This window comes from Vanacampus margaritifer, chromosome 2 (assembly GCF_051991255.1).
Source record: "Vanacampus margaritifer isolate UIUO_Vmar chromosome 2, RoL_Vmar_1.0, whole genome shotgun sequence".
Classification (NCBI taxonomy): domain Eukaryota; kingdom Metazoa; phylum Chordata; class Actinopteri; order Syngnathiformes; family Syngnathidae; genus Vanacampus; species Vanacampus margaritifer.
The window spans coordinates 16,669,349-16,691,776 of NC_135433.1; the positions used below are offsets into that span (position 1 = coordinate 16,669,349).

At 41.4% G+C, this 22,428-nt stretch overlaps 1 protein-coding gene across 1 annotated transcript in view; it reads left to right on the forward strand.

Moving 5' to 3' along the window:
* col5a3a (collagen, type V, alpha 3a) overlaps positions 1 to 19,897 on the forward strand; it is a 58,113-nt gene extending 38,216 nt beyond the window's left edge. The window contains exons 26-67 of the mRNA XM_077559061.1: positions 873 to 917; positions 1,094 to 1,147; positions 1,697 to 1,741; positions 1,865 to 1,918; positions 1,998 to 2,105; positions 2,893 to 2,946; positions 3,210 to 3,263; positions 3,359 to 3,403; positions 3,574 to 3,627; positions 3,809 to 3,853; positions 3,987 to 4,040; positions 4,166 to 4,219; positions 4,382 to 4,435; positions 4,510 to 4,617; positions 4,885 to 4,974; positions 5,095 to 5,148; positions 5,285 to 5,392; positions 5,487 to 5,594; positions 5,857 to 5,910; positions 6,117 to 6,170; positions 6,257 to 6,364; positions 6,444 to 6,497; positions 9,849 to 9,902; positions 12,363 to 12,416; positions 12,480 to 12,533; positions 12,624 to 12,731; positions 12,824 to 12,877; positions 13,191 to 13,244; positions 13,330 to 13,383; positions 13,488 to 13,541; positions 13,640 to 13,747; positions 13,836 to 13,889; positions 14,039 to 14,092; positions 14,153 to 14,260; positions 14,758 to 14,811; positions 14,919 to 14,954; positions 15,309 to 15,362; positions 15,452 to 15,728; positions 15,934 to 16,046; positions 16,124 to 16,192; positions 16,267 to 16,500; positions 18,007 to 19,897. Of these exons, the coding sequence (XP_077415187.1) occupies positions 873 to 917; positions 1,094 to 1,147; positions 1,697 to 1,741; positions 1,865 to 1,918; positions 1,998 to 2,105; positions 2,893 to 2,946; positions 3,210 to 3,263; positions 3,359 to 3,403; positions 3,574 to 3,627; positions 3,809 to 3,853; positions 3,987 to 4,040; positions 4,166 to 4,219; positions 4,382 to 4,435; positions 4,510 to 4,617; positions 4,885 to 4,974; positions 5,095 to 5,148; positions 5,285 to 5,392; positions 5,487 to 5,594; positions 5,857 to 5,910; positions 6,117 to 6,170; positions 6,257 to 6,364; positions 6,444 to 6,497; positions 9,849 to 9,902; positions 12,363 to 12,416; positions 12,480 to 12,533; positions 12,624 to 12,731; positions 12,824 to 12,877; positions 13,191 to 13,244; positions 13,330 to 13,383; positions 13,488 to 13,541; positions 13,640 to 13,747; positions 13,836 to 13,889; positions 14,039 to 14,092; positions 14,153 to 14,260; positions 14,758 to 14,811; positions 14,919 to 14,954; positions 15,309 to 15,362; positions 15,452 to 15,728; positions 15,934 to 16,046; positions 16,124 to 16,192; positions 16,267 to 16,500; positions 18,007 to 18,153 (3,252 nt within the window). The 3' untranslated portion in view covers positions 18,154 to 19,897. The remainder of the gene's footprint in view (positions 1 to 872; positions 918 to 1,093; positions 1,148 to 1,696; positions 1,742 to 1,864; positions 1,919 to 1,997; positions 2,106 to 2,892; positions 2,947 to 3,209; positions 3,264 to 3,358; positions 3,404 to 3,573; positions 3,628 to 3,808; positions 3,854 to 3,986; positions 4,041 to 4,165; positions 4,220 to 4,381; positions 4,436 to 4,509; positions 4,618 to 4,884; positions 4,975 to 5,094; positions 5,149 to 5,284; positions 5,393 to 5,486; positions 5,595 to 5,856; positions 5,911 to 6,116; positions 6,171 to 6,256; positions 6,365 to 6,443; positions 6,498 to 9,848; positions 9,903 to 12,362; positions 12,417 to 12,479; positions 12,534 to 12,623; positions 12,732 to 12,823; positions 12,878 to 13,190; positions 13,245 to 13,329; positions 13,384 to 13,487; positions 13,542 to 13,639; positions 13,748 to 13,835; positions 13,890 to 14,038; positions 14,093 to 14,152; positions 14,261 to 14,757; positions 14,812 to 14,918; positions 14,955 to 15,308; positions 15,363 to 15,451; positions 15,729 to 15,933; positions 16,047 to 16,123; positions 16,193 to 16,266; positions 16,501 to 18,006) is intronic.
* The last annotated feature ends 2,531 nt before the right edge of the window (positions 19,898 to 22,428 follow it).

The following is a 22,428-nucleotide window of genomic DNA, read 5'->3' on the forward strand; positions in this document are numbered from 1 at the left end:
CTGAGACGTGCATAGTTCATGGCTGACGGAGAAAGGCATAATAGCAAGAGTATATATATATATAATGCTAATTCCTTACCAAAACAATCCCAAAGTGGTGTTTTCCTACATTTGCCCCTCTATGAGAAATTCTACCTCATTCTGCTCTCCGAGCACCAGCCCCTCCCAACCTGAGAAAACAAGCAGGTGCCCACTCTTATGATGTCATTAGGTGCAGACCCACCCTGCGCCGCCTCTGCGGACTAAGCACACGCCCACTTTCTCTGAAACCTCCATGCTCGCAGGATAGTGATAAAAGTAGCCTTTATCTGTAGACATTCTGTCCAAATGAATTTAAAGCAATCAATTATCCATCACATTTGCAATGCCAAAGTGCAATAACAATTGGCCGTCTTAAATTCCGTTTGTTGCTAACACGCTACAAGTAAAATTTCGGGTTCGCATCACACTTATAGTCCCCCCAGGGACTTTAAAAAAAATGATACTAGCGTGTATGGTACAGTAAATGTGGAAGAGACGACTCCCATTTCCTATATTCGCTGTGGTGAAAATTGTTTCTAGATATGAACAAGTTACAAGAGACCTCAATGATTCCACTGTACTGTATTTGAGGGTGGGAAAAGTCTTCTATTTCCTGATCTAAATTGCAGTGGGACACATTTGAATGCCTCTCACTCGATGCTCCTTTTAATTACCCTGCAAAGCTTTGTTTCAAGCAATTGCATTCTAATGGGGGCTTCACTCTCACTAACACCGACTTTTCCTCTTTTCAATTGCCTTGTTGCAGTCGGGGGAATTCCATTAAGCGCAGTGCAATGACGGCACATTTACAATGGTGCTAACTTAAGCTGATATCTGTTTTCTTGCTGCAGGGTCACCCAGGAAGAGAGGGACCCCAAGGAGAGAAAGGCTCCCAAGTGGGTAACTGCACATTACAGGCTTGTTCACGCTACACTCTGCCAGGAATAACAAACTCACTTTATTTACAACTCGGAAATGTCATAAACTGCCGCTGAATGCAATGATGCCCTCATTAAAATGCCTCTCACTGTTCCTTCCTCTTGCTATAAATATTATGACATGTCATATGCAGGGAGTTCTAGGTGCCCAGGGGCCAATTGGGTACCCGGGGACCCGCGGCGTCAAGGTGAGACAAAGGATGCAATAATGATTGTGATATTTAATAACCACCCTCACTAAAAGTCATTCTTCACATATAATCACTGTTGTCTTTGAGTGACAAGTGATAATTGAAGGCAAATACCTTGTAGTCAACAAATGGCTAATCAAAAAATCGAATCAGATTCGATGCAGGCAACATCTCGACTTATTAGTGATTTGACACGGACAAATTTACCATAACCAATAATTAGAAATAAGTAAAAGTAAAATGAACAAACTACAGCATATTTTATTGAACTATTAGAGAAATATTTATAGCATTTGTTTCTGTTGCTCCTCTTGCTCTAATCTCTAATGCAGTTAAATAGGCTTTAAAAACTAATCAGTTAAGCACCGCAGTAAAAAAATACAAAGTAATCACATCAGATCTCATTAGATTGTGCAGCTGATGTGCCAGTGAATTCAGCTACAGAGAGAAAACAATACAATGCTTTCAATGATTAACATTAACATTGCTTGTGGAAGTTAGTGACATTAAATATGGTTTTGTTTTGTTTTTTACCCTTTTTTTAAGGGAGCAGATGGCGTCAGAGGTCTAAAGGGTAGCAAAGGAGAAAAGGTGGGTTACACTTGGGTTATAGGTGTCTGGTTGCTTGAAATCAGTCAGCCGTTATCCTATGGATTTACTATCACAATCCAGTGATGCATTTATCATTCAAGATCTCTCTTGTCTCCTCATTAGGGAGAGGATGGCTTCCCTGGCTTCAAAGGCGACATGGGCCTCAAGGGAGACAGAGTGAGCGCATCCTTATAACATCTCCACTTAGTTTATACAAGTCTGCAAAACAAACTTTTACTTTTTTTTTAACCTTTAGGGCGACAGTGGGGCTCTGGGTCCTCGTGGAGAGGACGGAACGGAAGGGCTGAAGGGCCAACAGGGAGCCATGGGGGATTTAGGACCGCATGGGACTGCTGGAGAGAAGGTATAGTACAGGTATATATTTGGTACTAGGCCGCCCAGACAGACTCGATTTTTATTTTTTTAGCAGAGAATATATGTCATGAACTCACTTTACAACAAGCAGCCGTTTGACAAATAGTGAACAAATATTCACACAAGAGGCTTCAAGCTGTTGCTAACAAACAATGCAAAATGCGGTGGGCTAACGGATAGCATCTATGTGGCAGTTTTATGCTTTAAGCAATGAGTATTTAAACACAAAAAAATTGTGTATGTAGATAGAAAATATTACAGGAACATGTTTGTTATCCTCTTAGAAATACGCCTAATATTACTGCAGCTCAGTGAATAACTTACAGTAGTTGTGAAACTCTTCTTCATTCATGTCTGCGTAACCGTACTACATTGCTCCCCCGTTGGCCAAGTCGCGCACACCAAAAGGAGCCGCAATAAATTCATCATGATACACACTGTTTAGTTCTTTGTTGTACACTCACGGAACACTACCATCTGCAGTGCAGTGGTTTGCATTCACTGCTCAAGAAAGCCTCTTTTCAACTGCATTTGGGTGGCCGAATGTCAAGGATGGAAAAACCGTCACAAAACCTGTCAGGATTATTTAATTATTATCTAATTATGTGTAATATCCAAAAGGTCAGCTTTACTGCAACAATACAATAGAAGGCTATTTCCACAAAAGACAGACAAATCTTACTGCGATTAGGTTGTGCTCCTTTTAGTTAACATATCGCATCTGACTTTATTTTTTTAAATCTATATCTCCTTGTTTATTTGATTGTTTTTTGTAGGGTCACCTTGGAGTACCAGGACTGCCTGGATACCCAGGACGTCAAGGGTCAAAGGTAATCGATTATTGAAGCGGCTCAATGTTATTTCCGTCCTTGTTCAGTTAAACACAAAATGATGATAGACGACTTATTAAAATTGGCCAATCTATGAATAGGTCTTCAGAACCACCCATTCATCACATGCTGATGAATGAGGGTATTTAACGTTGTGTTGTTTTGGATTAAATTAGCTGTAATTTGATATAATAGTTAATTATACACTGAAGAGACACTGGAGTCTTTGCGCAAGGATGATTAACCTCACTTGGTCTCCCCAGGGATCCATTGGCTTCCTTGGTGCGGCAGGATCTCCAGGAGAGAAGGGACGCAGGGTGAGGAGACTTGCATTAATTTAAATCCACATCCCACCGCTTCAAATACAAATATGTAGACCCAGTAAAAATCGATTATTAACTTTTCAATCCAGGGTCCAGCTGGCCAGTCTGGATCTGGAGGCCAGAGAGGTCCTAATGTGAGTACAGCTCTGTTTTTACGCATTATGATAAATAATCTAAAACAAAATGACCATGATTAGATTGTGATAGTAGTGCGGCCACTCTAGCGTTTACTTCCATATTCTGCGTTTTGCCACTGAGAGATAAATTATTCAAATGCTTATTCGCCTTTTGTTTTTGCCGAAAGGGGGCCCGAGGAGGAAGAGGAGCAAGAGGACCCACTGGGAAGTCTGGAGAAAAGGTGATAAGGCTTAAGAAAAACAAGATAAAGACACATATACCCCAATCTTAACAAATTACAAAAACAAATTACAACATCACATTCGCATACTGTAAACATAAACCTTAAGTGAGCAAAACAATAGAGATAGCTAGAGGAAGTTCAGAAGAGAAGTTCATGTTTGTTTGTTTTTTGGCGTTAGGGTTCGTCCGGACAAGATGGCTCTCAAGGATCCCCTGGAGAACAGGTAACATCTTGACTCATGGCCAGTAGCTTGGCACATTGGATAGTAGACCCATGTGACAAATTAGAATTGCACATGCTCCAGAAAACACAATCATTGGCTGGAAACAATTTTTTTTTATTTACCCTTTTTTTAGGGTCCCCAAGGCCCACAGGGAATGCACGGTGAAACAGGATCAAAAGGACCAAATGTGAGTAGACTTTTCAGTTTTTATGTTATTGTTCTTTTAAACTTAACTTTTTAGAATAAATTTTGTTCCAGGTTTTTATTTTTTATTTTTTATTTTTATGATAACAAAATATACTATGTGTTTAGGGTCCACCTGGAAAAGATGGAGTTCCGGGTCATCCTGGCCAAAGAGGGGAGCCAGTAAGTCATCTACTGTTCTATTACACCTACATTTTATTATTGCTTTAAAATGTTGCCCTCAGACCCTAACAATAAATTGCCAAAGAGCTGAGAGTCGTATATAGTCACTAATAAACAGCAGGTGAAGCAAAAGTCATAACACTAAATGTTCTTTCTTATAAGGGCTTCCAAGGCAAAAATGGCCCCTCTGGTCCCCCGGGTGTTGTCGGACCACAGGTCAGAGGATTTTACCCGATGTTATCTGTCAGCCTACCCAACCAGTGATAAAATTGTCGGAATGTCCCCTTCAGGGCAAGACCGGTGAAACGGGGCCAAATGGCGACAGAGGCCATCCGGGTTCACCAGGACCACCCGGTGAGCAAGGGTTACCTGGATCGGCTGGAAAGGAGGGAGCCAAAGTGAGTAGTTTTCATTGTATTGTCAGGATCATAATTACTTTGCGGGCCGGTCCTTTCATTTAAAGTCCAGGGACGTTGTCAATAACTTTGAAACATTATCTTATCTACCATTAGCAATCTAACTTTGAATTTGCCAATGAATAAAGCTCACAGATAGATTAGTATTCTTTCTTCAAACAATTCTCGACTTGATGTGAAGACTGCAGAAGTTGCTGGTGTCTGCTGTCCACTCGTTCGAGTTTTTATGTGTATGTATGTGCTTTCTAGGGAGACCTGGGCCCACCAGGAGCACCCGGAAAGAGTGGCCCTGTAGGGATCCAGGGATTTAGGGGAAGCAGAGGGATCCCTGGTGCACCGGTATTGCCTAAATTATGCGGACATTTGCAGCATTTGGATCACAATGGCTGAGATTACTTGACGTCACAATGCTGAAAATCAAAAGAGCTTGATTGCAAAGTTGTTTGCGTCTTCCGCCAGGGTCCTGCGGGCTTAAAAGGAGCAGAGGGTGTACCTGGTATTCCGGGACTTATCGTAAGTTGGATTTTGAGCTATTTCTCTTCATCTCTTTTGTCTAGGCAGCTTCTCCATTGTAACGTTTGTATATTGGAAGAAGAAAAGGAGCATACACTCTGAATGACATCATCTCTCTCTCTCTTGCAACCCCCAGGGTGCCACCGGAGAGAGGGGACCAGCTGGGCCAGCAGGTGCTATCGGGCAGCCAGGACGGTCCGGCAATGTTGGCCCCGTGGGGCCAATGGGAGAGAAGGGCGAACCAGTAAGACTCCAAACTTGCCGAATTGAGCTTACACGACCATTCTGATCCAATGTGAGAGGAAAACCCTGATGATGTGCGCTCTCTTTGTTCCAAGGGAGAGAAGGGACCCACCGGGCCTGCCGGGAATGATGGGGAACAAGGACCTGTTGGACTGCCAGGACCTTTGGGACCAGCTGGGCCTCCAGGCGAGGACGGAGACAAGGTATTCAACACTGCAATGACAGGCACGAAGTTGTAATTTGAAGGATACTCATCACTTAGGTGGTATCCTCAAAGTTCCTGCTTGGTAACATACCTGTCCCAGTTTGGCTTTGGAAGAGATGACTCTGAGTCCAATATTAGCCCTATGACAAAAGTCAGTGTATTGTATCGATCCACAGAGAAGAAATCAACTACTCCGGCAGCCTTATTTGTGACAATGAAGACTGTGTGTGTTGATGACATGAATGGATGTGTCTCCGTAGGGTGAAATAGGAGGCCCGGGCCAGAAGGGAAGCAAGGGAGACAAAGGAGAAGCAGTGAGTGTGAATCCCATTTCAATAATCTCAGTATTATGCAAGTGACTTGCATCAGCAGGAGGCAGAGGACATCCTGGCTCATAATTGGTTTGGGATAATTCATTATGATAACAGTTTGTCTGTACAATGCACCCCGCCGCTATAATGAGCAGATGGCTTTAATCATGTCTTCAGCGGAAGTATTTAACAGTCATTCTGTTTTTTAGGGACCCCCAGGATCTATTGGAATTCAAGGACCTGCGGGCCAGCCAGGAGTGACTGTAATCACCATAACTCACAATACAGCGCGTGAATGGCGGCTCCTTTGGTTTGTTTCGTAGCCTTGATCCGGCTTTGTATGTTTCAGGGTGCAGATGGCGAGCCAGGGCCTCGTGGGCAGCAGGGAATGAATGGAGCCAAAGGAGATGAAGGATTGAGAGGCTTTAAGGGGGCAAATGGTCCTACGGGCTTACAGGTTACAAGAAGGGCAACTGATTGAACGTATTGAAGATGAAGTTATAAATTAATATCTAAATCTCCGTCTTTCTGCACAGGGAATGCCAGGACTGCCAGGGGAGAAAGGCGAAAGTGGCCATGTGGGCTCTATTGTAAGTAAAATTAATGCATTAAACACTCTAAAATATTTATTTTGATAGGAATGGAGACTCAGTGACTATTCTGAACTACTGTTGAGGTGCAAATCTCTCAATAATATCATAAAAACGATAGCCTGATGTGATTAATAAAAAAACGGAATGAATTCTGACCAATCAGTCTGTCAGTCAGCTTTGTTTAGTTTTCGCTGTGCTTCTTTATTACAGGCATGTGTTAGATTTGATTGGCACAAATAAAAACTTCAACAAAATCCACTAACTCTTTCACTTTATAGACCTCATCCCAACGTATGAAATATTAGGCATAGGGTGTTGTCTCTCTTAAAAGGAACCTCAATTGTAATGACAAGTTTGCTCTATATTATTTATTTGTTTTTCACTAACATAACATAAAAAAAAACATTTTCAGTTTAATACATTTTGTTGAAACTTTATTTGGACGTTCGCCGACATTGTTATTTACGGCGCAACGCATTCATTGCGCAGTGATGTAGAATGCCGGCTCGCTCGCTGTGGGTTTGGGGTACTTCCTGCTCCAAAAATTGCATGGGAAGTCAATGAGTAAACCAAATCTAATAAACGTTATGAAAAGGAGAAAAGGACTGTAATAGTAAAATATCCTAACTCTAATTTATGGGGAAGGGTACTCTTTTTTCATACAAAAGCTCTACATATGCATTGACCGTATGCATGTTTCTGGAGTAAACCAGCTCCCCGCAGTTTACAATGAGAACACAAATGGACCTCGGACTTGTTTGTTTTCTGACTATATATTGCTTGTTTGTACTTTGTTATAAAAATAATAAAAAAATAAATACATTAACATACACATTAAAAAAAGAAATGCACTTGAATCTGCAAAATAATAATATTGTATGTACAGGTCTGTTTATGGGTGAAGGGCAGACACAATATAAAACATTTTAACAAAACAAATTGACTTTAGCACTGTTTGTCTCTGCCTTTTTACATCTTGTCTTTAATACAAATATATAAATAAAAAATACACTTCGCACGCCACACACATTAGTTAAGATAGCCAATAGCAGCACAACAGAGACATTAATATTCACACTTGTTTCCCTCATTCTACTAAAAAATGACAGTGATGGGCATAAGCCTTCAGTCTGACCACCTGCGACGTTTCCTACCTTTGGAGGAAACTTTAGCTAACTATCTACCAAGTAGCATGATTACAACAGCAACAAAAAAAAAAAGAAGCAGACTAGTAATGAGAATAATGTGTTGGTAGAGTAATAAACCTTTCACATATGCTGGTGGAAGTAAGGAACTTACAATTTCACCCGACTAGACAATCACACTAGGGAGGAACCGTTGGAAGACGATCAGCGTGCTCTGACGTTGCAACAGCGGGGATGGGAGGGAGCGGAGGGCTTCTAACCATTTTCTAATCAAATGGGGGTGTACTGTATTTTTGTTGTTTAAATATTACTTTTAAACTCTATGGTTTATATACATACTATATCATTTTCTAGCTTGTTAAAAAGAACACACAGTAAAAATATGCCTATATACTCTAAAATTTTAGGGGTGCTATTGTTGACTTCAGCGCCCCCAAAAAAGGGCTAAATACGTCTGCTACGCACTGAATGCTTTGCTACGTAAATAAAGTTTTTACAAAATGTATTAAACTGGAAATGATTTTTGAATAATGAATCTCACAGTTATGTTAGTAACAACCTAATAAATAATATTGTATAATAGTATAGTCGGGGTTCCTTTTAAAATCTTGTTACATAAAAGCCCCACCCTCCTTTTATTTCTCTGGATGAGGCTGTGTTCCTGTATATTCCAAGTGAGCTATGTTTAGAGCAGATGTACACTAATCTGCATCTGTGATAATCTGACGTCAGTTCAACATGAAAGTTGGAATTTGATTGTCCAGAGCCTCCCTTTTGTATCTGTATCCGAGTGTATCTGATATTTGCTGAAGGTGACTACGTCTACTTACATTCAGTTGATCATTTACAAAAACATTTTTTTGTCCGCCTAAAATCATACACAAAAGGATTCTTATATAAAATGAAGAATGATGATGTCAATGAATGAATTTATGCTATTCTTGAATGACAAATGACAGGTTGTGCTCCTGCTGCATGCATTACTCTGGGTAGATTAATCTCAGTATTGTTCAGACTTGATGCAAGATGGCAGGCTGAGGAGCATGTCTAGGTTTGCTTCACTGATCTATTGGGACAATGCACAGGCAAACTAATTCAAAGGTACTCTCCTGGAGAGAACAAGCTAAAGTCTGCCTACTGCAATATCCTCACAATTCAAACAACAATTTCATGTTCTAATGTGCAGAATACAGCAGAGCATGACACTCGTGTGTAGCTGGGCAAATATTGAGCGTGCGTACTGCGTTGACATGACAACAATCCAATCCACGTTTGCAAGTAACGGGACTTCACTGGACACCAAGCCCCCACGTGTAGTCACAAATGTGACGGAGGAGAGTAAAATACAGAAAGCGAAAGCCTGTTTCTGATTGAAAGGAAGGTTCCCTTTGGTGAAAGTGAAAAAGATGAGATAAAAGTGACGGAGAGGAAGCAGCGAAGCAATGGAGTGGAAGGAAGAGGCGGGCCGCTGACTGCGAGAAGGAAGGAAGACGCCGTGACAGCTGCTAATCAGATTAGCCTCAGCCTTGGCTGACTAATGAGCATCCTCCTTTGTGACAGTCGTCTCGGTGTGCCGTCAACCATGAATACACGCTCGGCAAAATTCTCTCCAGCCCCTTCACTTCCTCGGCCAGATTATGTAGCAAGATGGAGCCAAAACTGAAAGACAGAGTCAGAGAGCGGGAGGCTGCCAAGGACACTTGGGAGACCTTCGTGTATGTCTGACTGTTACAGATCAAGACTTGTCACCAGTATGTCCCCATTGGATGGTGTGTGTGTGTGTGTGTGTGTTTCCTCCAGTCTCAAGCGAGATAGTGTTCCTTTCTCTCTGGACATCACACTTTTCCTTATGTTTACTCAAGTGAAAGACAGTTGGGATTAATCGCTTGGCACCTTTGTCGAGCGGGGCAATGAGTAGTCCAATCACGTTCAGACTGACTGCTGGCTGAGACAATATGGTCCTGTTCATAACAGCTTTATTATTATTACTAAGAAGAAAGAGTGAGATAGAGGTGGCGGGGCAAATGAGAAAAAGTCTATGCATGGAGGGCAACGACCTGTCTGGACGTCTTTATCGTGTCGCTCATGTTATGATATCCAGAAGTCTTTTTCTAGTGAGTTCACATGATATTTGATTGATGCGATACATGTTCATTTTCGGCGCGAAGATGCTGATGAAAACATTTGAACTCTCTCTTCACAGGGACCCCCAGGACAGCACGGACCACGAGGGCCCCAGGGGCTAATTGGTGCAGAGGTAGATGGATCCTTGTGTTTTTGTTATTGTTTTCATTTGGATCATAACTATACATTGGGACCAATCCTCTCTTATTTCGGCCACTAAAAACCTCAATACAGTTTACAATACAGAGGGTTATCCATTCATAGCGGTACTGACTTTACAAATTGTGTACACCAAACTAGTTTGCACAGAATGTACATAGCACAAGAAGGAACTTATGTTATTGCCATACTTACCATTTCTAGTTTAAAACCCCAGTGGACATGACATATCCGCGTGTTTAAACCAATAAAAGAAACAATTTGGATGATGTCAACACTTTTGGTTCATTATTGTATCTTAACTAACCAATCAGAATCGCAAGTTGGTTTGCATGATGTTCATGTTAAGAATGTTGCATATAAGCTTGGTAAGTTTACAACACGTTACAGCCATATTATCTTGGTGTTCACTATAACAACTACCCACCCCCCACCCAAAAAAAAAATCTATATTGTTCTTATGTGGAGTCAAACTCAGAACACACACAAAAAAAGAAATTTTGCCCAGCAGAAAAAATGCGGGTCTGAAGGAGCTACTTGTATTATTAATTAATCATATTTATAGTCTCTAGTCCTTTTCATATACTGTAGTTATGAGTTTCAACTGGGTCGGTTACTAATCGGCAGTGGTGGGCATTCCGTCAATATTGACGTCAATCCGTCAATGAGAGACATCCGTTTTTTGACAATTGACAAATGACAGGAAAATTTGAACTAAGCATTGCAATCCAATCATTTGTCAGAATGCCCATTTTAACTCATTCACTGCCATTGACGGCTATAGATGTAAAAAATTCATTTGAACTATTTCTATTAGTTTAGCATTTTTTCCCACTTTTGTTAACAAGAGTATGAAAACCTAGAAAAAAAACTATTGTACATTTAGAACAGATATAACATTTGTGATTAATTGTGATTTAACTAGTGAAGTCATGCGATTAATTACGAAAAAAATTACGGCCCTAATTTTTAATAATCCTTTCTTTAAAAAAAAAAGAAAAAGAAAAGATTATTAAAAATTAGGAGCGTCAGGCGATTCAATTTTTTAATCCTAATTAATCGCATGACTTCACTACTTAACTCATGATTATTCACCAATTTTATTTCTGTTCTAAATGTACCCCAAAAAAATGTTTCTAGGTTTTCATACTCTTGTTAACAAAAGTGGGAAAAAATGTTAAACAAATAGAAATAGTTCAAATGAATTTTTGACGTCTATAGCCGTCAATGGCAGTGAATGACAAAAGATGGAAACATTGACGGATGCCCATTACACTGAGGAATGACAAATGACGGATTGACAATGCGGTTTGAATTATTGACGGAAAGTTGTCCCGACTGGTGACTATTGACGAATGGCAGACGCTCAAATGTCACTGACGCACACACTTCTGCTGATAGATGTTTTGTGACTGCCACAGCAACAGAACTTTGTTGTGAACTGATATATCAATGTAGTTTTCCCCATTCTAGGTTAAAAAAAAAAGCAAAATGTAAAACATAAACAAACCTAAGATCAGGTTTTGTGTAGGCTAAAGCCTTGAACTGATAATCAGATTCATCATTTGTCAGGATGTTTGTTACTACCACAACAGCTCCCAAGAGTTTTCACCCAACCCACCTGAGAATTTTTTTTTTCCAGAGCTAAGCCAGAGATACGGAGGAAAAAAGCTGTCTGAGTGACTCATAAAGAAAACGTGTTGGCTTGCCACCAAAGGAATCAAACATTGAAATAACTAGTCTAGAACAAAAGCTGCATCAAAAATTTGTGATTCATTAAAAGAATTTATTTGAATTTGAGAGTGTACATAATGACCAGACATTCAGTGTTATAATCATGATTATCTTTCCAGTATGTGGTATTGTCGTTTCGACCACACTCTCCCGTCTATCTACCTTTGAGACTTGAATTATTAACGCAGTATAAAGATTTTCACTGACACAGTTATATTTGCAGCTTCATTAATCATTTACAACTATTTGACTGTCAACCCTGAGAGGCGGTTATATTTACCCGGGTAATGGCTGTCCATCTGCATACAATGTCTCACTCTGCTCAATTATTCAACATTCAAGTGCAGTAAGCCATGATACATAAATGGACTGATACGTGTTCAAGTGGAATGCCGCGTGGGCGGCATGACGTGAGGAAAAGCAGCGCTTCGGTGCCTTTTTGGTTGGAGATTTTTTTTTGTGCTTAGTTTGTCTGAAAATGCAGCAAGAATTCAAATATGCATAAAGTGTCGTCCTCGACTGAAAGGACAAATAGCACCTGCCTCACAACAAATCCACGAAGCTAACCTGACATTTCATGTTGTATTTTTTTTCCAGCTAAATAGACAGCTAGCATACTAGCGTTTTTTTTTTTTGTGTGACATCAAATAAATATTGGAAAGTTGTCCTTTGCTCTTATTTTGTGATGTTCTGTATTCAGGGCGCAGCGGGAATGCCGGGTGGAGTTGGTCAACCAGGACCTCCTGGAGAGAAGGTCAGCATGTCACATAAGCAAAATCCTTATGCGTTTGTGTTTCCAACACGCTTTCTTTTGTAGGGTGAGGACGGCGAGGCCGGGGACCCGGGACCAGTTGGCGAGACTGGTGCTGCTGTGAGTCAATACTGGCCGTCTTTCTCAACCATGACTCCATTTTTATTACTCTCTGTGCAGCTTTTGTGACATATTTGGCTGATGTTTTAGGGTGTCAAAGGAGACATAGGGGAGAAGGGCGACTCTGGACCACCTGGTACAGCAGGACCTCCGGGAATTAGAGGACGACCGGGAGAAGATGGAACTAAGGGCAACATTGTTCGTTTGTCTGATTTACCACATTGACTTTGATATTATGAAGTTAAACAATCATGTCCAGTGTTGTATTACTGACTGGTTTGCCTCCCAAGGGCCCTGTTGGATTCCCAGGAGATGCAGGACCTCGCGGCGAAATTGGTCCCACTGTAAGCAACTCGTGCCCTTTTCCACTACACGGCTCTGCTCACAATTACATTGACATTTGGTACAATAAGTTCTTTCTATTCTAGTACCTGATCATTCAACATTCCAAGCGTGGAGAATCAATGTAAATCCCTGCTAATCTAATTGGCCAAAAAGATTTTCTCCCAACACTTCACTGTAACATTTGATGATAGAAATGACAACGAACACAAACACTAACTTAGCTTATCCTGTTGCCATGCGTTGGCGCGGGACGCTGCAGTATTACACTCCACAGTTTTGCTGCAGCACAAACGGTCATTGTTTATCATTTAGGGACAAGATGGTGGACCTGGACCTAAAGGTGATGACGGAGAAACAGGCAAAGTGGTGAGTTTTCTGAAGGAGGCGTTAACTTGGATCCGTGTTTTCCCACACCAACTTTTTGTAATCAAATGGCCATTATCATCTGCAGGGCCCCTCAGGAGCCTCTGGAGAGCCAGGTCCTCCAGGACCGCCAGGACGAAGGGTGAGATTCATTTGTTATATGTGTTTGTGTATTTTGTATGTGCGCACATGCTCAACAAGTTGAGTCTTCTTTTCATCAACATATTCTTGAATTTACTACCTCAGGGTCACATGGGTGCTGCAGGACTTGAAGGCAAGCAAGGAATGAAAGGGGCCAAGGTGGGCGTGACGGCTTTGAGCTCAGCGGTCATCGATGTAAATTTTCTGATGTGTCGTCTTCATGTTGATGTCCATCCCTTGTCTCTTTTGCTCGGTAGGGAACAACAGGTACTCCAGGTCCAGTGGGTAGGACGGGCCCTGTAGGACCGCAAGGCCATCCCGGGAGGCCGGGTCCAGATGGGCTTCACGGCATCCCAGGCCCTGCGGTCAGTACAAATTTGGATCTTGAAAAAAAACAGTTGATAGCCCTACATCTCACTTGAACTCCATTGTATTTATTCCTTTGGTCTCCAGGGTGAGCAAGGGTTAACCGGTCCACAAGGACAAACTGGACCACCCGGGCCAATAGTGAGTAAATTGAGCTGGTAATGGAGTTAATGAATTGAGAGTCAATTTGAAATGCTTTTTGAAAAAAGGTGTCATGCACAATTAAATCAGTTCTCCCCATTTGAATCTGCATAATAAAGGTGGCTAACTAACATGTCTGATATTATCAGGGACCACCGGGACTTCAAGGATTGAAGGGGGACCATGGAATAGATGGAGAGAAAGTAAGTATGCTAGTCAAGTCAGTGTCATATGAAGACGTTTAACCCTGCATCGGCCTGCAGGGTCATGGTGGGTTGCTTGGCCTCGTGGGCCCCCCGGGAGAACCTGGTGAGAAGGGTGACAGAGGCCTGCCTGGCATTGACGGACCGCACGGGACCAAAGGAGATGAGGTACAAATGCTTGTGATATTGGATATATCGTACAGTGGTGTCTTGAGATACGAGTGAGACAACTCAGAGGTTTTTTTTTTTTACATCATCGCACGTGCACAAAATTACAGAGCAACGGAATTGGTTAACAGGCACAACCCGTCCAAGAAAATGTGGGAGCCAGTAGAAAGCGGTGAAATAAGGTTGTGTAAGTGTATTTTATTGTGGATGTGTGTGGGTATCAGTGTCCCAGCTAATAAGCACAACGTCTCATTGCCGTGGAGACAACCTCCAGTCCATGGGCACAGGAAAAAGCTGCTGGAAACGCATATAACCCTTTAAGAAACACAAATGCTACACCAACACATTTAAATATTCAATAAAACAGCACTCATGGGCTCTTTATCCTCTGCAGGGATCTAAAAGGACCCAACGTCCATGAACAGCATGCTGTACTATAATCATAACGTGATAATTAAGTTGCCTAAAAGTACATTCTTGTACCATATACATTTTAGGGTGTGAATGGCCCAGCTGGTCCCACCGGACCACCAGGACCACCTGGTCTGTCAGTAAGTTACATTTATAACTGGATTTAGGAAATAGAATTATTATCCAGTCCAATAATAATTGTTAAAATCTTGCTCACAAATGTTCCCGTTACGTCTTCTGTTCTTAGGGTGCCGGTGGAGAAAAAGGATCCAAGGGCAACATGGTGAGTCCAAACGAGGGCTTTCAATTTGTGACATGGTTGCTTATGTTGAAACACCTCTCCAGGTGTTAGAAATGTGCTGCAGACACGAAAGACAGTGTGTGTCAAGGGCTTCATGTTCAAGGGCTTATAATCATAAGCGTCCACTGTTTGTCCATTGGGCTTCTTGTAATGGGATTTGTGTGGGATGTCTTTTGAAACCGGCTATACTGTGAGCTCTGACCGCTAACTGCAGAAGCACACAGCTGCATAATCTTGTTACGTAGCAGCCATATGTGCCTGGCTGATGCTCGGTGCTTTTGAAGGCAGCAGGTGGCAAATGATTGACGTGTGATGTTCTCCTTTTGTGTTCTTCAGGGTGCTGTTGGTCCCTCTGGTGATTCGGGCCCTATTGGCCTCCCAGGACCTCCAGTCAGTACCTGTGATGATCAGTATCATGGCCTCCTGGACCCGTTTGTTTTTTACTCATTTCGATTTTGTGTGTGTGTGAAACCCCGCAGGGACCCGCCGCAACTGTGGTCCAACCGTTGCCGATCCGGGAGGGCAGGAAGAAGAAAAGACGAAACTCGTCTAGAGAGGAGGAGGCGGTTATCAATATGGAAGACTATCTGCAAGCAGATCAGCCTTTAGTGGGAGAGGACGGAATGGAAGAAGTCTTTGCCACGCTTTCGTCCATGAAAACCGAGGTGGAGCTAATGAGGAGGCCCCTGGGCACCTTTGAGAGCCCGGCACGCACCTGCAAGGAGCTCATGATGGTTCAGCCCGATTTCAAAGATGGTGAGGCAATGCCTCGTTGCACTCGCTGTGCTGTCTTTTCTTGTCCACAAAAGATTTGAATCTGGCGCAAATGCCAAAAAGGAGCAGAAATAATATGATCAAATAATTATCTTGAAACGGTAACCAGTGATGAAAATGAGCTTGACATCTTTTGTCCTGCTATCCTCTCTCTATTATGGATGACTTTCCTACGTGTGTTTGTTAGGAGACTACTGGATTGATCCTAACCAAGGCTGCAACCGAGATGCCCTCAAGGTCTACTGCAACTTCACAGCTGGCGGCGATACCTGCCTGGACCCTGACGAGAAGATCGAAATGGTGCGTTTTCAACAATGCACGCCGCATTTGCCTGCCAAGCAACTCGGTCTGCAATTGTTCCCTGTGCTGGTCTTTAGGTGAAATTAGCAGCGTGGAGCAAAGACAAACCAGGAGGCTGGTACAGTCAATACAGAAGAGGCAGGAAGGTACAAACTGAAGATCTTCGAACAAAAGCTCCGTCTGTGATCAAAGCTAACAATTACGTGTTCGTACCCGCCAGTTCTCCTACAACGACATGGACGGCAACACCGTACAAGTTGTCCAGCTGACCTTCCTCAAACTACTGAGCGCCACGGCCAAGCAGCGCTTCACGTACACCTGCCAGAACTCGGCAGGGTGGTATGACAGCACGTCGCGTTCCTACCGCTACGCCCTGCGCTTCCGGGCCGGCAATGACGAGGAGCTGACGCAGGACAAAAGCTCCTTCATTCGCGCCGTGTACGACGGATGCCAGGTCAGTGCTGAGATCGTCATGTCACATGACATGTTTAGCTTGTTCTGAGCCTATTCCACCTGGTGGATACATTCGGGTTTTCAATAAACTGAACATGTGTAAGGATGGGAAAAACATACAAACGGCACACAACAAGGCTGGAGCTGGGATTCGAACCTCATAAATGTCAAGCACACGTATCCAAACTGTCACCGGGCTGCTGTACGAACATTTTTGGATGACCGGTTTAATTTTTTGTGTTTACAAATCACAATCAATCACGGGCAATGCTATCATTGACACACAGATTGCCCTATGATTACATTACTAGTAAAGTATAACAACAACAAATTTGAACTGGAAATTGGAAACCGAATCGAATTATTACATTTTAAAATATACCGTCCTTGAATTGTATCATCCCCAATGTAACAAGACTTGGGCTGCAACAATTTTTTAAATAACCGATTAATCTTTCAATTATTTAGTCAATTAATCGATTAATTTATTTATCCGTCCTTTTGTTAAAAAATAGCACATTAACTCATTTGCTCCCAAAAACATATAAATACGTTCTATTTTAAATATTGCCGTGGTCCCAAAAACGTATATATATATTGTTCATGTTTTTTTTATGCTAGAGCATACAGAAGGCTTTGAGGCAGCCTCTGACCTGAAGAGGACCCTTATAGCAATGGTAGTTGTTACAAAAAACGGCCAGCAGGTGGCAGCAGAGTATAAGAGATCAACCAGGGCCATGTTGCAAAAAAGCTGATTTCCCCACAGATTTGTGAATAATAATGAAACTTAGCTATATTCTAATGCTAATTGCTGCAAATCAGAAACACATAGAAATATACTTTTTTCCTGATGAAAGAAGAGACTGATTTTTTTTTGGTAGGTTCCATGTTTTTATAGCAATAGAACACAATATTCTGTGGGCCTTGCAAAATCAGTCAAAATAAGTAAATCAGTAAAACAGCCGGGAGCAAAGGGGGTTGCTTCAGTGAAAACGGCTGGGATGGGCTGAGTTATTTTCAATTTGAAAGGTGCACAAACAAATTTGAATATGAGCCACCAACTGGTTTGTCAAAAAATATTAATTTGATTAATTGATTTTTTTTTTGTTGGATAACCAGTTAATCGTTTCACCTCTAACCAAGATACATTTGTACTAGTAATTATGAGAGCTACACACCATGTATAAATCGTTATAAATTGGTTTATTACTGATGATTTGTTGTTTGTTTGAATTGAATTTATGTGAATAGTTTGGGCTTTGGAGAGCTTGTACATGTTGCTTGTTAAAAAACATGACACAAGCTACAGCCATATCAAATCTAATCATAATCTTGCTGAATTATCGTACCACATGTATCCAGATATGCATTGAATCATCTTTTACTGGAGAGATGCACAATCAGACTGTGCACGAAAGAAGAATGCAGGCGGATTGAATATATTTCCAAATCCCAACACAACCATTTTATAGGTCACATAATAACCGCTTCAACATTTGTCTTTCAGGTGCGCAAAGGTCAGGAAAGCACCGTTCTGGAGGTGGACTCCCCCTTGGCCGAGCTGCTGCCCATTATGGATGTGTCCGCCACAGACTTTGGCAACAGCAACCAAAAGTTTGGATTCCAAGTTGGACGCGTGTGCTTCACTGGCTGAGAAGACAACAACCACCAGAAAACGAAAAAATAAACGAGACCACTGAACACTGCAAAACCAAAGAAACGGGAGTTTTACCACTGCCCCGAGCAATATTTATTGTTATATTATGTTGTATATTATTTAAGACTTTCTTCACAGCCCACGTTGGGAATTCCTTTGGCTTTACAACAACAAGAAGACATTCATCAGTTGCCACAAAGCACCAAAGGGAAATAAGATGTGTTTATATGTTAGGTTGTTTTTTTCTTCTTCGTTTTTATTTTCGATTTCCTTCCTCTTCAAATGGTCCAGTGCAAGAAGGAACTTATGAACTACCTGATGTTGTCAACGACTGGCACCGAGTAATTCCCAGACACATTCATTTGCATGCTAGCGGGTTATTATACTGACAATCGCATAGCGGCGTGGAACTAGCCGAGCATATTAATTCTACACGCGCACCATTCTTCATTTTCTGTTTGTAGGAGTGATGAATTCTTCTGTTTACCCTTCAAGCACAGTTTGCTAAACGTGATTAGCATTTAGTAGCTAAATGCGGGCTATACAGAACTATGTAGTGGCGCCTTTGTTTCCTATTGCTTTAAGTCCTCATTTACAAATCAGTGTATCCACACGTACTGTATTTGTCTCCTCACTGCGAGGACATTCCAGGGCAAGAATTAAGAGCATGCTGATTAAAAACAAGCATCTCCACCGTGCTCCTTTATACCAAGAGACATGTCATGCAACTCTTGTCACTTTACAGCCTCACTTGCAGGCATTTGTTTCTTTGGATTATTTATATGTTGAAATAGGTACGTGTTATTTGCTCTTCGCCGGTGCTATTTTTATTTTGTTTTGTTTGTGTGCTTCTGTGGGCTGGATCACGGGACGAATAGGCAGGGAGGCGGCTATCGCTCCTTCAGCAGAAAGAATCACCCTCTGAGGGAGGCTGGGGACGACTGCTGAAGGCGAGGGGGGGAGGGGGAGGATGGGTTTGCACATCTTCTGGCTGATTGGGCCAATTTCACAGGGCCAGTGAAGGTCGCTGGGGACATCTCAGTGCAGCGTGGATTGCAGCTTTAAAGGGAAACTCCACTCTTGCATTGAACTCGTCTTGTACTATTTGATAAGAAGCATGAAAGCAGACTTCCGTATGAAAAGGAGCTGAGGCCACAATGAAAGTAGGGCCCGACCGATTAATGGCCTGGCCGATATTTGTTTTTTCGGGGGGGTTATGATTTTTTTTATTACTACACATTACAACATAGGATAAAGACAATTGCATTCAAGCACCCACCTCAAAAAAACAAAACAAAATCAGCCAATGTTTGCCGATATTTCTCTCTGTTGTAAAGGTAAACATACTAAAGGATTAATTAAGTTGTTTTATTCATAATGTATTTTTAATTAATCAACCAATTAATTGGTTATTGGGATTTTTATTGCACCAATTATCGGAATCGGTCTCAATCTAAATAAACCTCATCAGTCGGGCCCTAATTAAAAGTGTGCCGATTATTATAAGGTGATCACTACATGTTAACATCTTTAAATGAACAAATGGTGCTACGTAACTTTTGTTGACATCAAAATATGCATCCAGCCTGCGTGATTTGAAACTGGTCCAGCCCTGTGTTACACCTCCTGTGTTGAGTTTTTTTGTGGTTTTCCATACTGTCCAGTTATTCTTTCACTTTGAGATGTTTATCCTGAACAAAACAAAAAAACTGTGGCGTGAATAAAGGCGTTGGGGAAACCATTTGAGTAATGTTCTTCTGACCTCCTAGACGGTCTAGATGGAGAATGACAACCACCAGACGATGTCTGCAGTGTTCTGCGTATTGACTTCATTTATTTCAATTAGCCCGTTTCAGGCCTCCAGAGGGAAGGAGGAGGCTGAGTTGAAGGGAGATGAAGAGAAAGGTCAGAAATGACAAAACATTCTGCTCTGACTTATTTGGCAGACCTCGTGACACATTTTTTTATATCAGTAAATATCCGATTTTAATCACATTTTCCCTCTGAATTCTACCCATCCATCTGTCGCTGCTCTACACATTCGGTAATTGCTCAGCCCTTCATCCTCACTGTCTTATCTGCAGACGCAGCACACGCTCACTTTATAAAGGCTTTTCCTCTCACACACACACATGATAAATCAAGACACTCAACCCCTTTGGCACACACTTTCAAAAGCTAGTAGGAAGAAAAACATGCTATCATGTGCCCCTTTCTTCTTCCTTTGAACTCTTAACCACACCGAGCTCTGCAACAGCAAAGTCCAGGTTACAATACTGAGGTCACAAATATAACAATGTATGGGGTAAGGAACTGCGCAAGACATAAGAATATGTGAAACCGTGTCTATGTAAAACTATTGTTAATGAGCATCTTGGCATCAAGAAACTATATTGAAGTGATGGGAGGAGCTACATTTAGTCAAAAAGTGTTTTTGCCGCCGTCTTGTGGCATCAAAAGGCAATTACAAACCCTGTAGTGTGGGCGTCAATTGCTCACGGTTAAGGAAGCGAACCCACAACGCCTACATCTAAGACAAGTGATGGTGCCACTTTGCCACCCAGGGCTCCACTGCTTTCACTATTCACAGCAAGGGTTCGCTGTACCACGAACAAAACCAAAAAACGTAAGTTAAGTAAGTAAGTAAACTTTATTTCTATAGCGCTTTTCACAGGCAGAAGTCACAAAGCGGTTACCAAAAAAAAGGACAGCAATAAAATACAATGCCATAAAACAAAAACATACTGTATACATAAAGAAACATGTAAAATATATGTATATACAGCATAAATATAAGAGCAGTGAGGCAAAAAAAAGAATAAAATACTCATTAATTGCCATTGACGGCTATTGACGTCAAAAATTCATTTCCACTTTTGTTAACAAGAGTATGACAACCTAGAAAAAATGTGTTATTGTACATTTAGAACAGATTTAAATGTATTATTAATCAAGAGTTAACTATTGAAGTCATGTGATTAATTACAATTAAAAATTAGGAGCATCGGGCGATTAAAATCGTAATTAATTGCATGACTTTATGAGTTAATTCACGATTAATCATAAATTTTATATCTGTTCTAAATGTACAATAAGAAAATTCTAGGTTATCATACTCTTGTTAACAAAAGTAAAAAAAAATGTTAAACTAATGGAAATAGTTCAAATGAATTTTTGACGTCTATAACAGTCAATGGCAGTGAATGAGTTAAAAATAAAGTTTTAAAATGTTTTTTAAAAGTCTCTACACAATCCAGGGAACGCAGAGGGAGAGGGAGTTCATTCCAGAGACGTGGAGCTACTGCTTTAAAAGATCTGTCCGACGGTCCATGATCAGGTTCTGGTTTGCAGACCTCAGGTTCCGTGCAGATGTGTATGGCTGGATTAGGCCAGTAATGTAACATTGAGCATGTCCAAAAAATAGTCTTTACGACAACAACAACAACAACAACAACAATGAATAAATAAAAATGTGAAGTGCCATCCATTGATTTCAGAACCATTTGGTTGAACATGAGCAGTTCATTTTGCTCCAATATGCTTAGACTTGTAATTCTGCAGTTAAAACTTTGTTTCATGTAAAGGGACAAAAAGATTAGAATTGGGTCAGTGTCCTAATAAGTATTTATTGACCTGATTGTACATTTTCTGAAAAAAATACTAAAGCTCGAAATAAGTTGTTTCACACCACTGGTTTTGTGTCCCTTTAAAACGCATTGAATAATAAAACAAAGAATCAAAAGCTGAGACAACTGCCAAAAGAAAGTAGAAGAAGAACAGTTGAGCCGGTCCCAGAAAACTTTACTTGGCTCACGTCACCTACGGGGCTAGTCAGGGGCCAAGGGAAGCTCTATGCTACTTGCGCTATAGTAGCTAGCTAGATAGCTCGCTAGCATCAAGCTTCCAGGTGACTATTAGTGCGCTTAAACATGTGCTTGCGCCTATGTCAGTAATTATCGAATAAGGTGGTGAATAAGCTACAGTATCATTTAACATGGGTGATGACAAGAAAATATGGGGAAGTCATGCTAAATGCTAAAATAAGCTAAGATTGGCAAGGCTAGTGGATTTAACACCAGAATTAAGTGCTTGGGTGATGAGGTCCACTTTTCACAGATGTATGACAGTAACGGCGTTAAAGCGGAGAACATGGAACAGCAAAATAGCACTTCAAAAGTCGTACACGTTTCACACAAATTTGAACGGCAACTGCGCACTACCCTCCAGTGCTGCTGCATAAAAAACTGGAGCAGTCATTTTGGTCTATATTTG